The sequence below is a fragment of the Bactrocera neohumeralis genome, unplaced genomic scaffold (assembly GCF_024586455.1).
Source record: "Bactrocera neohumeralis isolate Rockhampton unplaced genomic scaffold, APGP_CSIRO_Bneo_wtdbg2-racon-allhic-juicebox.fasta_v2 cluster10, whole genome shotgun sequence".
NCBI classification, from domain to species: domain Eukaryota; kingdom Metazoa; phylum Arthropoda; class Insecta; order Diptera; family Tephritidae; genus Bactrocera; species Bactrocera neohumeralis.
The window spans coordinates 10547788-10565465 of NW_026089623.1; the positions used below are offsets into that span (position 1 = coordinate 10547788).

Genomic DNA, 17678 nt, shown 5'->3' on the forward strand with positions numbered 1-17678 from the left:
CAGCTTAGCAGCTGAACAATTTGATTATTATAAATAGCAGTGACATTGACATTTCAAGTTTAGTTCAGAAGAACCAATAAAGTAGAGTGCAGTTAATTATAACAACTTTGTGTTTTTATTTAATCTTGGCTCTACACACTTAACTGGCGCAGTCACGAGGTTACTTCTCTCAAGAAAAGTATCTAAAACGAACAAAAGCTAAACTGTTCAAGTGAAATTTAAATAAAATAAAATAAAATTAAATTAAAAGTTAAAATATAACTGGCAGTCGAACGCCAATAAAATAAAATAAAATTAAATTAAAAGTTAAAATATAACTGGCAGTCGAACGCAGTCAAAAAAAAAAAAAAAAAAAATGGAAACACATAAAACAGAACAAGCAACCACATCGGCAGTGTCAATAGAAGCTGCAGCAAATCAAACTACATCTGCTGCAACACGTCACTTGCCACATAACAATTCAACTTTTCAATTACCACTATCGGAAGCACTAAAAGAAGCAGCGAGAATCCAGGAGTTCCGAGGAGATAATACATACGACGTCACATCATTTATTAATGAAGTCGAACTTTTCATCGACTTGTTTGCCGGTACCAACGTGGAGGAGTATTTTTATAAGCGGCACGTCCAAAAAAAAATTCAAGGAGAAGCAGCTAACGCAATTAGAGCCCTCGACAATCCAAGCTGGACAGAAACAAAACAAGAACTCCTGAGGAATTTTGGAGTTCGCGAATCGTATCATCAACTGTACCACAAGGCGCTGAACGTAAGAAATTATAATGTAAGTCAATCTTTTTATTATCTTAAAAATATATTAGATAAATTAAACAATAAATATTATCAAGACCCGGGAAAACCAAAAGAGTTTTCTCCGGCAATAAACGAGGCAATGATATTAAAAACATATTTGAGCAGCATGCCAGTGCATCTAGCCAGCATAATACATAGTAGAAGCATAGGGAATCTTAGAGAAGCATATTATTGTCTGGAGGAATGTGGTCTGGTACAGAATAAAATTAGTACAAATAGCAACAACACACAATCAAATAATAGCAATAATTTTAGGCCAAATCGCAACCCAGTAGATCAAAATAATTATCAAGGCAGGCAAACAATTAACCGGTTTCAAAACCAAAACAATAATTCGAGGCAAGATAATCCCCAAACACAACAACAATTTTCAAGAAATTTAGGAGCATATAGAAATCCAATATACACAAGTAGAAACCAAAATAATGTCGCTCATCTTCAAGAAAATAATACCGATACAGAAGAAACTGATGAAGTAAATTTTCAATTAACCAGCGAGAACAACAGTTACCGATAGTAAATTTAACAATAGATAAAAATATAATGAAATGTTTAATCGATACCGGTTCTACGACAACCCTGATCGACGAACATTCGTTAAAAGAATATAAAAGGACTAAATTAGTAAAACCTAACATATATAGTACACTATCAGGACAGACAAAAGTAGACTTTGAAATTATAACAGAAGTACCTCAAGAATTCAATGACCCGAATAAAATGGCTTGGAAGGTAACGTCATTCAGAAATAAAAACTTCAACGGACTAATTGGTCAAAATATACTTAAAGCATTAAATGCAAAAATTAATCTTGAAGAAGTTTTTCTTGAAATTAATAACAATAAAATAAAATTCATAAATACGAAAATCCCTACACTGGAACCTTCAACCTTAAATTTGGAAAACGTATCAAAACTCTATAGAGATGATATGAATGAGGAAGAAAAAAAATATATAGATTTGATTTTGCGAAAATATTCTAATATGTTTTACAGAGAAGGAGAAAAGTTAACCCACACACATAATATAAAACACCAGATAATAACAAATACGAATAAACCTGTACATATATTCTAAAATATACAGGTACCCAAAGATACACGAAGAAGAAATTAAAAGGCAGGTGAATGAAATGTTGGAGCAAAACATTATTAAAGAAAGCTTTTCCCCTTACAATTCCCCAATTTGGATAGTCCCCAAAAAATCGGATAATTCAGGGAAACAAAAATGGCATATTGTTGTAGATTATAGAAAACTCAACGAAATCACAGTCGATGATAAATTTCCTATTCCTAATATAGAGAATATATTAGACAAATTAGGAAAAGCAAATTACTTTTCAACAATTGACTTGGCGAAGGGATTTCACCAAGTATTAATGGATGAAAACGATCAAAAGAAAACTGCCTTTTCTACCCCCTTCGGGCATTACGAATTCATCCGTATGCCATTTGGATTGAAGAATTCCCCTTCCACCTTCCAACGTTTGATTAACTCGGTACTTAGGGAATATATTAACAAAATATGCGTTGTATATCTCGATGATATATTCATTTTTAGCACTTCCATAGAAGAGCATATGAACAGCATAAAACAAATTTTTGCAAAATTAAGGGAGTTCAATCTTAAAATCCAAATAGACAAATGCAATTTTTTTTGCAAAGAAACTGAATATCTTGGTCATACTTTGACCACAGAAGGAATTAAACCTAATTCAACAAAAGTTGAAGCCATTCAAAAGCTAAAGCTTCCCCACACTCAAAAACAAATAAAATCATTCTAAGGTATAACAGGCTACTATAGAAAATTCATAAAGGATTATGCTAAAGTAGCCCACGGACTTACAAAGTACCTAAAGAAAAATTGAAAAAAATGCTCATTAACCCAGACTGGTCTAAAAATTTTAAACTAACAACAGATGCTAGTGATAATGCAATAGGAGCAGTCCTTTCTCAAGAAAATCACCCCATCGCTTACGCTAGTAGAACCTTAAACGACCACGAAAAACATTATGCTGCAATCGAAAAAGAATTGCTTGCTATCGTCTGGTCAGTCAACTATTTCCGACCATATTTATATGGCAAACCATTTGAACTCTTAACAGACCATCAACCACTTGTTTGGTTGCACACAAAGACGAAAGGAAAAGATATTAACCCAAGACTCCAAAGGTGGCTCTTGAAACTTGGCGAATATAACATACATATTAACTACATAAAGGGTAAGGAAAATAAAGTAGCCGATTTTATGAGCCGAATAAATAGTCAATCAGGCAACATATTAAATACCGAAAACGTTGAAGAAGATAACACCACCTATCAAAATTTTAAACCACTCAATACAGTAGTTAACAGATTTGCAACTCAAATTTTAATTACAAATAATAAAACGCAAGACACGAAAGTAGCAAACGGTAAAATCAAAATATATATAAATTCAAATGATATTGAGACCAATTATATGGCCGATTTGTTTAGACAACATATAAAGTCGAAAAGGGTAGGAATATATACCGAACTTCCCGATAATTTATACAAGCAGGTTCAATCCAAGTTAGTAGAGTTATTTAACACTGAAATAAAATTTTATAAATGTAGCTTTAACGCGAAAGAAGTTTGCAGTGAAGATGTATTATTTAAACAAATTGCTAAATATCATATTAATGAAACAGGACATGCAGGAATAACAGAAAATTATGAAGGTATCAAAACAAAACTTTACTACAAAAACCTCAAAGTTTTCGTGCAAAAATATATAAATAATTGTGATATTTGCAACAGATCAAAATACAGTAGGAACCCTATTAAAGCAAAATTTAATATCACAGAAACACCATTTGATGTAAATGAAATTTTACATATGGATGTTTACACTATAAAGAAACATAGCTTTATCACATTCATTGATAAGTTTTCGAAACATGCAACAGCCATACATTTAGAAGACAGAAATAGTAACACAATTATAGAAAAAATTAGAATGTACTTTTCAATGAGAAGTAAACCAAAAAAAATAATTACTGATAACGAGTTCAACTCAATAAATGTCAAAGATTTCCTAAAGTCAGAAGATATTGAAGTACATTTTACGAAACCAAACAACCATACCGGGAATGCAGACGTAGAAAGGTTGCACAGCACATTATCCGAAAAATTTAGAACACTTGAAACACAAAATTCTCAATGGTCAACACAAGAAAGGGTATACAAGTGTATCGAGTGGTACAATAAATCCATACATTCCACAATAAAAACAACACTCTTAGACATAGTAGAGGGAAAGATAGAAAAAACTCTAATTAAAAACAGAATATTAGAAGCAAAATTATAGAAAAAAGAAATGAAAATAGGGAGGAATTCGTACAAAATAATCACCAAGGTTATGTAAAAAATTACAAAGCACTTAGGCATAAATATGAGCCTCGTTACAAAAAATTAAAACTAGAAAACATATACCCAAGCAACATTAAAAGAAAAAATAAATTTTCAGGGGCAATGGACATCAACAGGTATATTAATCCTGATGATAATACCACTAGTAATGTCAACATTAATAATCCAACCCATCAACGAAAACCATAATGGATATGTCGAAATAAAATTAACTGATGTACAACTAATTGCGGACTATACAACTATACTACATATTATAGATCTTACTGAAATCGAAAAGACAATAGAAAACCTCCAAGAAAACGTAGAACAACTTAAAATAATAGATAATAAGGAACTTCTTTTATCAGAAATAAAGAAAGCTAGGACTAGACTACATACCCTCCAGATAAACAAAAATAAAAGAGGTCTACTCAACATCGTAGGTTCAGGTCTCAAATGGATAGCTGGTACCATGGATGATGAGGACAGATCCGAAATAGAAAATCATATAAGTACAATAGATGAGAATAACCACAACATGATAGAAGCTTTTAATAACAATATACTGATAAATAATAATTTCAACGAAACTATGAGAAAACTAGCTAAAACAATTGAATTGGATAGGCAAAAAAATAACAGAAAAATTTAATAGCATAGATCAGTCTAACAATGATATTCTTTCACATTTATTTTATATGGATATTATGTTAAAAATAAAAATTTTAAATGATAATATTGAACATATTCAAAACAATATCATTGCTGCAAATAGCAATATTATGGTCAATAATATACTAACATCAGAAGAAATACAAACTTTAGAAATCGATTTCTATAAATTGCAAAATATTAAATTAGGCGTAGCAAAATTTAAAAGTAATAAAATTTTGTTTTTAATAAAAATACCCAAAACAATTGTAAATGTAAAGAGATATTTTCTATCACCACTTGCAGACAATAATAAGTTTGAAATTAACTTTCAAGAAACAGAAATTGTATATTACAATAATAATACATATGATTACTTCAATAATCCTAATGTAAATAAGCTAAGAAAAACAAATCTTTGTATATTCAACAATAATGTATGTCCAAAAATCAAAAATGTAAAAGCAAAAATAAAAGAACTCGAACTTGGTGTCATTCTTGCAAAAAACATAAATAACACAAAATTAATAAATACTTGTGATGAACGAAATGTAACATTAAATAATAATAATTTAATAATTTTTAGTAATTGTAAAATAGAAATAAATAATGTAATTTTTTCCAACTATGATAAAACATTTAAAAATAGCTTCGTTAAATTACCCACATTTATGTACAATAATACAAAATTAACCTTATCATTAGACGAAATAGTCTTGAATGAAATAGACAACATCAAAAATATCAAAGAATTAAAATTCGATAAAAATATTCACTCAACATCAATCATTATAACTTTTGTAATCATATTATTGATAATAATTATCACTGTGAGTGCTATTGTCCACATATACAAAAAATTCTCAATACTTAGAATAAAAATTCGGGAGAATTTTCAATCAAGGCAAGGAGGAGTTACGTCAGTAACAACGACGGCAGCTCCAACTCCAAAACCACAGCTAAGGCTTAGCCTCCACAATTAAAAAGCCAATGCACGAAAATACATATAAACAATCAAAAACGAAATATGCCGATTAAGCATAAACAGCAGTTTTAATTATTGTCGCTTATTACTTTGTAGCGACACTTACACTATTTATGTACAGAACGACACTTAAGCAATATGTTTGCATAAGGGTCGTTCACTTTATTATTGTTTATATTACTTTTCGAGCATTGACCAGTAAATTCTGCATATGCAGAATTTGTACACAAACAAATAAACAATAAGTTATCGTATAACAGCTTAGCAGCTGAACAATTTGATTATTATAAATAGCAGTGACATTGACATTTCAAGTTTAGTTCAGAAGAACCAATAAAGTAGAGTGCAGTTAATTATAACAACTTTGTGTTTTTATTTAATCTTGGCTCTACACACTTAACTCGCGTACTACATGTGTAGAACATTTTAGACATAAGGGTTTGAAACGAAATATTCGTAAATAAAAAAATATGTTTTAATAATAATAAGTAACAGTTTATTATAAAACCAAATCAACCAAAAAAAATATTCATTTTAAACATATTAGGAACTTAAAATCAGACTTCTTGCGAATAACTAAAAAATAACGTAAAACTTTGACTTCCATTCCAAAATGACTAATTTTTTATTCGCTTATAGTATCTAACAACTCCGATTCTTCATTTTCAGAAACTGATGATCAGGACAAATCCATTTTTTACATGTGTAGCATTGCTTCCTTGTCGACTTGAGTCGCGCTCTGCCACAAAAGAAACATTATCCGACTCGACCGGTATTTGGGGGTTTTGCTGGACCGGGATTCATTTCCGGTGGATCGTTTAGGCCCAAAAGAATTTTAGCTTTCATTTTTATAGATTTTGTAACACTTCCAGTATACATTCACCGCTTTATGCAAGGAGCCACGAATTCGAAACCAATTTCATGTAAATAACCTTTTCTTGGCTTCTTACTGTAGCCATGGTTTATTTTATGTATAACATCGAAGAATACAGTAAGAGGCCAGCGTCTACAATTTCTGGAAACATCGTAAGAACCGCACATTAATGTCCACAATATCCACGCCATATTTGGTATTATTATTAAATGTAATCATTTCTGGCTTACGTTTATCCTCTGTGTGCGAGTCAATATTGCCGTCATAGTGCATAGAAGAATAAATTAGCACTACCTTATTTTTTTTGGAACATAAGACACTAAAGTACCTTCTTTTGGAAAGCCAAATACTGAATCGTTTTCTTTTCTATCTTTGGTATTTTTAAAACTTTGTGGAATTTGCGGTTTATTTTTTTTTACAGTGCCAACAACAGTGATCTTTTTACTCACAAGCTCTTTGCATTGATCTATATTCGTAAACCAATTATCCATGGTAACAGTGCGTCCCGAATGGTTTACGGGAGCAAGCATTCGATCCACTATATCCACAACCTTATTAGACTGTTCATATGGACCTGGGCTTGGCACCTGCATATATTTCCAAATGGTAAGAGTACCGTACTTTAGCGTCAGCTAACAAAAAGATTTTTATACCATACTTGGCAGGTTTGTTTGGGATATATTGCCTGAAACTGCAACGTCCACGAACAGATATAAGCTGTTCATCTAAAGTCAGGTATTCACCAGGTATAAATTGTTTTTGAAAGTTGGCAACAAGTTTCTCAAAAATTTCTCTCACAGGAGCCAGCTTGTCATGCTCTTGACGTATTCTTCGGTCTCTTATATCGTCGAATCTGATTGCTCTTAGCAGGAATCTAAATCTGTTTTGTGACATGCAAAGATAAATTAATGCGGTACCTGTACCTCGCTTCATGTTCCAAAACTCTTTCAAATTCAGTATTCCAGATTTCTGACAACCCATCACAAACAGCATACCAAGAAATGCTCTCATTTCCAAAATATCTGTTAGTTTAGCATCTCTATCTCTGGAAAATTTAGATTTTACTTGTTCAATGTATATGTTAGTGGAGTTTACTATGATTTCCATGACGGAGTGGTCAAAATACAGTTCAAAACATTCTAGCTTAGTTTTGCTGCGTCTTTAGGCCCTGCGTGTTCTCTAAAAATGTTACAAGCCCGAGTTCTTGTGACTGGGTAAGGATTTTTCCTCCACTTAGTACCATTTTTAGATGTGAAATAAAGATTTCCGAGGGAACTTAGTTATATATCGTCATCGGATTCTATATCGGATTGCTGAGTGACTTGTTCAACATTTTCTAAGTCAGACTCGCTGTTACCTGCTTCCTGTTTTTTGTCCGTACTATGTGGAGATTCTTCCAAGCAGTCTTCGTCTAACAAATCATCTTCATAATCACTCCCCACTAAATCTTCATCAGCAGTGTCTTCTTCTTCCAGCCATCTACAAATTCTTTCTTCTTCACTGCGTGAAGCCATTTTTCTGAAAAAAAAATCCCCGCTCTAGTTACTGCTAACCTTCTAATTATCTGTATATATCATAACAACTTCAATAAAGGGTAATAAATATACTTACAACAAATAAACATATACCGCAGCTCGCAAAAAAAATGTCACGCCAGTGGTCGCGCGTACTACAATAGTAGAGAACTTTTCTTTTGGCTTCAAAAATCTCCAACACTCGCTAGCATCGGTCGCCGAAAACACACTGAATGTGTTTATTGTTTACTAATAGAGGATTAATGAGACTGTCGGTGTAACGGTACATGAATAAGCGAAAATATTCAAGTATATACACAAGTGGTCTACTATTGTAGTACGCGCGACTACTGGAGTGTTAAAGTCACTAGCAATGACTAGCGGTGTCTTTCCTCTTGCGCACGATGTGAGCCTAAGGAGCATATCTTGGAATTCAATAAGGGATAGGCTTAGAGCGGCGTAGCAACTGTAAAAATGTATACCCTTTATCTTTGCGTACACGAAGCCTTTTTCTTTAATGATTTGAGTATTTTCAAAAGGATTATTGTTAAGGTCCAGATTTTGAGTCTTTGTCTTCGATCCAGTAATTGTCATTTTTGGGGTCTTATACGGTTCACTAAGTAATAGTAGTCTATGTTAAGGTCCAAGGCGGTTTTCGTCAGCAGTGCTTGCGCTGCCGAACAATGGTTTAGATTTAACTGGAGGCACCTCATCATTGCGGCCTTGCAGCAGCCTTTTTATAAGCTGAGCAGCTAAAGGTACCAGTCGGGTGCTTATTCGTCCCTTGTGGGCATAAGAGACATAATTTCTTCTTACTGCATCCTTTTGCGGCATGCTCCTTTTCTCCACATCTATAGCAAGAGCCGGTGAGATCTCTGCTGCTTTTACAGTTGCGCGATATATGGCCAAACTCAAGCATTTGAAGCATCGGAGAGGTTTTGTAATTTCCCGGGCCCTACAATTAACCCAACCTATTTTTTATTTTATTTGCGTCTAGGAGTTTTTTTTGATATTGCCAAAGGGACACTAATAATGGCAATTTGTGTTTCATCTTTATGCCGTCGCATGGATTTGATAGCACTACATTCTACATTCTCTTCGTCAGGAATTTTGTAGTTTATGGACATATATACTTCCTCGGACGTCGTTGCCTCTGCTAAATCTCTAATTTCAAGCGAAACTGCTTGTGCTAGAACTTTAACTTCTGCCATATCTTTTAGGACCTCTATTGCGCGTTCCTTGAGTATTTTAGAAGGCTCCTTCGTTTTTGCTTTGAGTTTTAGCAGAAGTTCATCTTTCGCTGTTCTCCTTGCTTTGCTCAAGCTGTCATCGAGGTCTTGAAGTCTGGGGTCTGATTTCATTTTCTTTAGCATTTCTGCGTAAGACATTACGCTTGTCTTCGAAATCACCAGAGTTTCTGTGTGCTTCAGCTTGAGATCTGTGGTTCTGTCTTTTTCAGTTCCGGTTTATAACGTTTGTTTTTCACTAGTTGCCATTCAGGTGCCTGATCTTCAGGGGGAGGTTGCGTTTTACCACAGTCATTTCGTCTTTGATGTTTCGTCTCGTTTTCAAGCTTCCTCTTCGCTCACATCGCAATCAAAAAACACAGCGAATTTGGGACGTGTTTTCCTCCTTTCACAGGGGTTTGGTTTAGTAGCACGCTCAGAAGCAGCTAGCTCATATAGTGAGGTTATCCGTCCTATGGTGTTCCTCATAGTTTGGTGGATAGATCGTTTCTTTCCATCCTCAAGTATAGTAACCAGATTGCCAATCTGTTCGCCGAGTTGATAAAAGGCTGGCATATTTCCTTCAGTAATGGGTTTCCTTGCCATAGGAGTTACATTTTGCTGCTTGTCTTGTTCAACACTTGCTGCTGTGCTGCTTTTGCGATTGGTATGTAGTGGCGGTGTTCGCATCACATTTGAGCTTCGCCTAAAGGCCATGTGCTCGTTTACATTTTCAAATTCGGCTTCATTAATAACATATGTATGTGTACGTGAATATGTTTGTATGTATTGCAGCATATTGTTTATGCTGCATGATGTGAGGTTGTTTTCAAGTGAACAATTATGTTCAATTTATGTTCAATATATTTGAACATAGTTATTATTGTTTAGTTAACTGTGTGTGTTTTAACATATTTATGTATTATAATATCTCGGCTTTTCTGACACTAGGCAAGTAAGCATGTTCAATGATATTTGAACATATTGCCGAGGGAAAGAAATTATTATTTAAAATTAGGGAATGTATCTGTATATAATACTAGCTAATATCGGTATTCTGTTTGTCACGATTGTCTCATGTCTCTAATTGTCACAATCGTAATTTACTGACTCTTTTAGTCAGGAGTCATTTTGGTATTCTGACAGATACAGTATACTACCAGAGAACGTGTATTATAGAGAAGGTTCATGGTGTGCCGATTGTCATCACGTTCCCCTTTTTGGAGGGGTTGAGTTTTCTATTAGTGGATTTCACCACAAAAAATTATTCGCGGATTTCACCAATATTTAACATGAGGGGGTTGAAAATAGCAGAATTGAGCATTTTCATTTGGCTAAATGAGTCTCAGACCCCCCTCACACCATTACACTTCCACAGCACACACATTACATTCACCACATCATCATTCTACACCACATCTTCATTTCACACCACATCGTCATCACATTCCACATCACACGCACACAATACCAACATCACGAATTTAACACACATGAGGACACCGCACAAAAAAGAACAAAAGCGACTGACGGACAAGGCACCAGCCTCTTTTTGTTTTCGACCGCGAACTCAAACACTCATCGTACGCTCCTACGTGCCCTCTTTTTTTACATTCGTTGCGCACTGTCATACACGTTTCATCCTGTGAGGTAAGTGCCGCGAAATTCTTAAAAACCGCTAAAGTTTTATCTATGGTCCTTCGAAGCCGTACCGGACGGCACCAGTGGTCAAAGTGAGAAAAATTAAAAGTGAACACATTGTGAAAAAAGGAAAAAAAAAACAAAAATTATATTATAATTAAACAAATATATAATAAATACAATTATACGAAAAAAAAGTGAAGTGACAAGAAAAAAAAAAATCAGAGAAAAAAAATAAAATAAAATTGCACATATATATATTAATGCAATACATAAAAGTGCACAAACAAAAAAAAAAAAAAAAAGCTGTGAGACGTCAGGTGACAAAACTGTGGACAATACCACCACATACATACATATATAATACATCAAACAGTGAAGTGAATATATAAGGGCAAAAAGTGCAGTGAGTGCAGTGACAACAAAACCAAACAAAAAAAAAAAAAAAAAAGTGGTGAGCTTAAACTAAACCAAAATAGTAAAAAGTGGAGTTGCGGTATATATGTATGTTCAGCAACCAACAAACGGGCGTGATAACAAAAAACAAAAATTAATAATACATTACTAAACCGGTCGCGATAAACGGAAAACGGGCGCGAAATTAAACCAACTAAGTAAAACAACAAAAATATCAACACGCCTGGGCTGGAACGCACTCACAACACCAACAAAGGAGACTGGCACAGAGGAACAGGAAAAAACAAAAAAAAGGGGAGCAGCTGACCGCTAAGGAAAGGAGGCCACTGACCGCAAAGCAGTCATAAAGGCAACATACCAACACTTGTCCCCCCCAAAGTCAAAACCAAAAATACCCTTGATGCGAATCAATGTAAGTGTATCGTATCCATTTTTTATATCATATATGTATGTTTGAACTGGTAAACCCCGTTTAAACAGTTCCAAAAAAAAAGGGTACCAGAACGTTAACAAACACAAAAACAAAAAATATCGGTGTTCTCATTTCTCCTACATCATAACGGAGAAAACGGAAAAAAACCGATATTCATAAAAAAAATACAAATACAATAAAAATTTATCTAAGTACTTGCACTATTTTCCGCAATACCCCTTCTGCTTCTTAAAGCAGTAAGCAGGATTGCTTAAACCGTAAGCGAAGGCAGATTTGTAAAAAACAAAAAGTACACCCTAAACCTAAAAGAATAAAAGATAAAGAACAAAATAAAAACATATTGCATTTACTTATAGAGACGTACATATTTATTACATACACATATATTTACAAAATATTTTTTGCACCATATATGTATGTTTGTACTCATATACCCCGTTTAAAGAGGTTCAAAAAACGGGTATCATAACGTTAGCGAAACGCAAACACAAAAACTATCGGTATTCTCATTTCTCCTACATCTCAACGGAGAAACCGGAATAAGCAAAAAAACCGATATTTAGAACAATATACAAACATACATATATTACATTCCAATTGCATTTACTTATATACACGTATATATTTATTACATATATATTTCAAAAAAATATATATATTTATATACATATATATATATATATATATATATGCGCTTTCTTTGGATCTCACGTTAGGAATATTGCGAATACGCATATTCATATATACGTACATATACATACGTGCAAACGGCACACTATTAGTGCTAAAGCAAAACGACCAAAAATTACGCGGTTTAATACATTGATTCACCACACTTACGATATATAAATATCGCTTTAAAGTCCGCATTGGCATACATCTAGCAATACCCCTTGTTCTTTGGCCGACAAAAACAAGCAGGATTGCATATAAAACGTTATACATAAGTATATGTATATGTATGTACAAAGTGCAGTGATCTCTAAGCGAGTTCTCATTAGCATATAACCAATAAGAATTACGGAAAAAAAATATGTAAAAATATATATACATACATAAATAAAAACCGTTGAAAATTTTACCGGCATATATATCGACATCGGGTACAACTTAAATATAACATAAAATATTATTTAACATACTTAAATTTTTACATACGTGTATTGTCACATATGTAGATACGCTCACTACTTCAAAGTCCACATTGGCATATATTCCGCAATACCCCTTAGGTTTTGGCTAACAAAATCAAGCAGGATTGCGTATATAATATATTCAAAGTCCACATTGGCATGTTTCCCGCAATGCCCCTTGATTTTTGATCAACAAAAACAAGCAGGATTGTGTAACCAACCAAAGCGTAATACATATATACATACATGCATATGTACAAAGACAGTGATCTCTAAAACGAGCGCTCATTAGCACATAATAAATAAAAAATCCACCTATAGGTATACCCTATAGGACATTTGGACATAAAATATACATAAAACAAATATATATATGGAAAAATAAAACAAATAAAATATTTCCGGTCAACAACAAATAATTAAATCAAATATAAGCGATATTCTGCATACGCGTAATATTTTACTTGAAAACTCTTATTTACTTAAAAGAGTTCACGTCTAAAAATTTCGTTCAAAACTCTTATTAACTTAAAAGAGTTCGCGATTACACACACTATCAAATACGTAAAGCTTCTCGTCATATCAAGTTCATTCAAAACTCTTATTTACTTAAGAGTTCTCGTCTAATCATATACATAAATATATACATACAGATATATACGAAAATATTATTTGATTCTTGGTTTACTAAAAAGCCATTGATTTTATTGATTTTTTTTTTGGAAACTCTTACACACAAAAGAGTCTTCTATTCAACACTTCATATACGAAACTTTTTCTAAACATCTACAAGTCTAGTTTTCACTAAGACGTTTTGATTTATTCTATACATATTTTAAATGAGCTCAGACTCAAAGGAATCTAAAACAACTCAGTTGCTAAAAGTTCCAAAAATGATTGCAGACGAAAAAAGTCCATGCACACCGGCAGAAGCTACACGCTCAAAGCAAGGTGCTGCAAAAATAAAGAGGGGTAAAGATATTTCTTACACAAAATTCATTGCTGAGAGTGACAGTTTGATACGATACTGCACTCGATTTTCATCTTCACCGATTCAAGACAATTCTGAATCGGTATTAGAAATCAAGAAAGACAATTTAGACAACTTCTGGACACGACTCCAAGCGGCATATGACGCAATCGTAGAATCTGACGACTCAGATCTACCGGAAAATTTTAAATCTTCGGCATACACCAAGTATGAACACTGCCTAGACCAGTTCGAAGACACAAAGGCAATGATTTCTGATCAACTAAAGCTATTAAGAGCAATTGCACCTACTCCACAACCGAGAGTAGAGCTGCCACAAAGACAAGCCCAAGAGGCAAGTTCAGGCATTCACCTCAAAGTGCCAGTATGCGACACAGATATATTTCATGGTGGTTATGAACAGTGGCCGTCCTTCCGGGACATGTTTACAGCTGTGTACATCAACCATCCTAAATTATCACAAGCGCAGAAATTGTATCACCTCAGATACAAAACCAAAGGTCAGGCAGGCGTAATAGTCAAACAGTTCGCTCTCAATGACGAAAATTTCAATTTTGCTTGGGAAGCTCTTAAAGCACGTTACGAAAACGAGAGAATATTGGTCGACAAGCAAGTAACGATACTAATGAATTTACCAAAAATTCAGAAAGAAACCAGTGAAGAATTCATAAAACTTCAATCCACGGTTTCAAATTGTTTGTCCGTTTTATCGACACAGAATATTCCCACAGATAATTGGGACCCCATTCTGGTAAATATATGCACAGCTGCATTACCAGAAAAATCGTTACTTTTGTGGGAGCAATCGCTCTCATCGCGAAGAAAGTGCCCAACGTGGCAGCAAATGAAAGAATTTCTAACTACCCAATATGAAATAGCAGAAAGGGTAGATAAAAAACTAGTCAGAACTAAAAACGTTCAAAACGACCTCAATAGAAGCTTCAATAGACCCCAAGCAAGTAGCCACAATAATTTAAATAGAAGCTTTTTTAAAAATCAATCGTTCACTTCTGAACAATATAAGCAAACGTCATGCGAACTTTGTAGAGGAGGTCACAAACTAAAATCATGCGAAAAATTCAAAAAAATGAATGTTAGCGATCGAAACAATTTCGTAAGAACGAAAAAATTATGTACCAACTGTCTGTCACATGCGCATACGCTTAAAGATTGCGAAAGCAAATTTAATTGCGTTTATTGCCATAAAAGACATCATTCTATGTTACATATAACCAATTTTTCCAGCTCACCCCCAAACAATGCAAACGTAAAACGAGCAACAGGATTAGTTGCCACAACAAATTCTGAAAACTGCCAAGAAGCACCATGCTGCTCAAAGGCGATGAAAACCCAAACGCTACATAGCGAAAACCACAGTAGGGTACTATTACCCACAGCAGTTGTCTCCATCGAACACCGAGGAGAACTGTTTAAACTCAGAGCCTTAATAGACCAAGGATCACAACGATCATTTATAGCGTCTAGGGCACAAAACAGGCTACAGTTACCAACAAAACTGGCCAACTTTGAAATCACGGGAATGGGCGGAAGAGTTGTTCAAAACTCAAATAAAATCTGCCCCATTACCCTCTTTTCCCCCAAAGCGGATAAGCGCATACAAGCAGAAGCTATTGTCTTACCGCAATTAACCAACATGCTACCAAGCTATCATATAAATAGCAAGCATTGGCAAAAGGTTTCACACCTAAAGCTAGCAGACCCAAACTGCAACACACCCGCTCAAATAGATCTTCTATTAGGCAGCGATCTCATACCACAGATAATACTCGAAGGTATTGAGAAAATTACTAATACACTTCTGGCGCAAAATACCATTTTCGGATGGGTCCTAAGTGGACTAGTTGCGGAACCAGTCACAACATTGACAACTCAAGTTGAGGAAGTCTCAAATGAGTACCTCAATTCACAATTGAGAAAATTTTGGGAATTAGAAGAACTCCCCCCATATCAGTCACAACCCCTGAAGATCAGTATTGTGAGGATTTTTACAAAGCCACAACTACTAGATCAGAAAACGGTCGGTACGTCGTACGACTACCACTTAAGCAACAATTTCCTAACACACTCGCCTTAGGTCACTCTCGCACCTCTGCAATACAGCAGTTTCTAAGTATGGAAAGAAACCTACTTAAAAAAGGCGAACTCAAATCTGAATATGATGGTGTGTTAGAAGAATACCTCCATTTGGATCATATGGAGGAAGTAAACTCAGGGGAGAAAATCGTCAACGGCAAATACTACTCCTTTTATCTGCCACATCACGCAGTAGTGAAGCCAGACAAAAAAACAACAAAAGTAAGAGTTGTTTTTAATGCCTCGAAAACCACTAGTTCAGGGAATTCCCTAAATGATATCCTATTTACGGGACCCACACTCCAACCAGATTTAATGCTTCTGATATTAAACTGGCGTATATTCAAATACGTATTCAATGGGGACGTTGAAAAAATGTATCGGCAAATAGTCGTACATAAAGACGACCAAGATTTTCAACGTATTATGTTCCGAAGATCCCCCACCAGTCCTTTACGCGACTTCAAACTAAAAACAGTTACATTTGGCGTTAACTGTGCACCATATCTAGCCATTCGAACACTCCACGAATTGGCAGACAACACAAAGTCAGAATTTCCTCTGGCAACTGAAGTGTTGAAAACTCAAACGTATGTAGACGATATTCTGTCTGGAAGTCACACTCTTCCACAAGCATACGAGGCCTTATCACAGGTAATAAAAGCCCTCAATTCCGCAGGGTTTCCATTAAAAAAGATTACGGCAAATCACCCAAATATAATCAAAAATATTCCAAACGAAAATTTGTTGGACACTAATTTCCTTATATTCGAAAAGGAAAGTACAACAAAAACATTAGGCATCCAATGGAATGCGATATCGGACCAGTTCTCATACACGACAGAGTCCATATCCGCATTATCAGCCATAACAAAAAGACAGATTTTATCCTCGGTGGCAAAACTTTTCGACCCCGCAGGATGGCTTTCGCCAATTATGATCCAAGCTAAAATCTTAATACAAGAACTATGGCTAGATGGAACCGACTGGGACGAACAAGTGAAACCTCTTCGCTTAGAAAAATGGTCCCAGTTCGCAAACAATCTGAATGATATTTCTCAGATACAAATTCCACGATGGGTAAACTACTCCCCCGAACACAAAGTCGAATTACATGGCTTTTGTGACGCCTCAGAAAAGGCATACTGCGCTACTATCTATGTGCGCACGCAAAGTGACACCACGACCACAAGCCACTTATTAGTAGCAAAAGCAAAGGTGGCACCTTTGAAAACTATAAGTCTCCCACGACTTGAGTTATGTGGCGCACTACTACTGTCAAAATTAGTAGCCATGGTGCAAATGCATTTAAATATGACAAAATGCAAACTATATATGTGGTCCGATTCTGAAATTGTACTAGCCTGGTTGGAAAAACCACCACATGCATGGAAGACGTATATTTCTAACCGAACGTCTCAAATACTTGACCTAGTGGGATCAGCCACTTGGCGTCACGTAGCCAGTGCTGACAATCCTGCCGATCTAGGTACAAGAGGGTGCAAGCCACTGCACCTTGCCACCACCACCCTCTG

General features: G+C 34.8%; 1 protein-coding gene across 1 annotated transcript; it reads left to right on the forward strand.

Moving 5' to 3' along the window:
* The first annotated feature begins 263 nt into the window (after positions 1–263).
* On the forward strand, positions 264–4836 carry LOC126765073 (uncharacterized). The gene is made up of 2 exons (XM_050482684.1): positions 264–781; positions 4300–4836. The coding sequence occupies exons 1-2, from the start codon at positions 356–358 to the stop codon at positions 4834–4836; spliced, it is 963 nt and encodes a 320-aa protein (XP_050338641.1). The 5' UTR covers positions 264–355.
* Positions 4837–17678: the final 12842 nt, after the last annotated feature.

Coding starts and splice junctions, on each gene's coding strand:
- LOC126765073 (XM_050482684.1), top strand. CDS start 356: ATGGAAACACATAAAACAGAACAAGCAACCACATCGGCAGTGTCAATA. Junction 782..4,299: donor TGAACGTAAGAAATTATAAT/GTAAGTCAATCT, acceptor ATAAATTTTCAG/GGGCAATGGACATCAACAGG.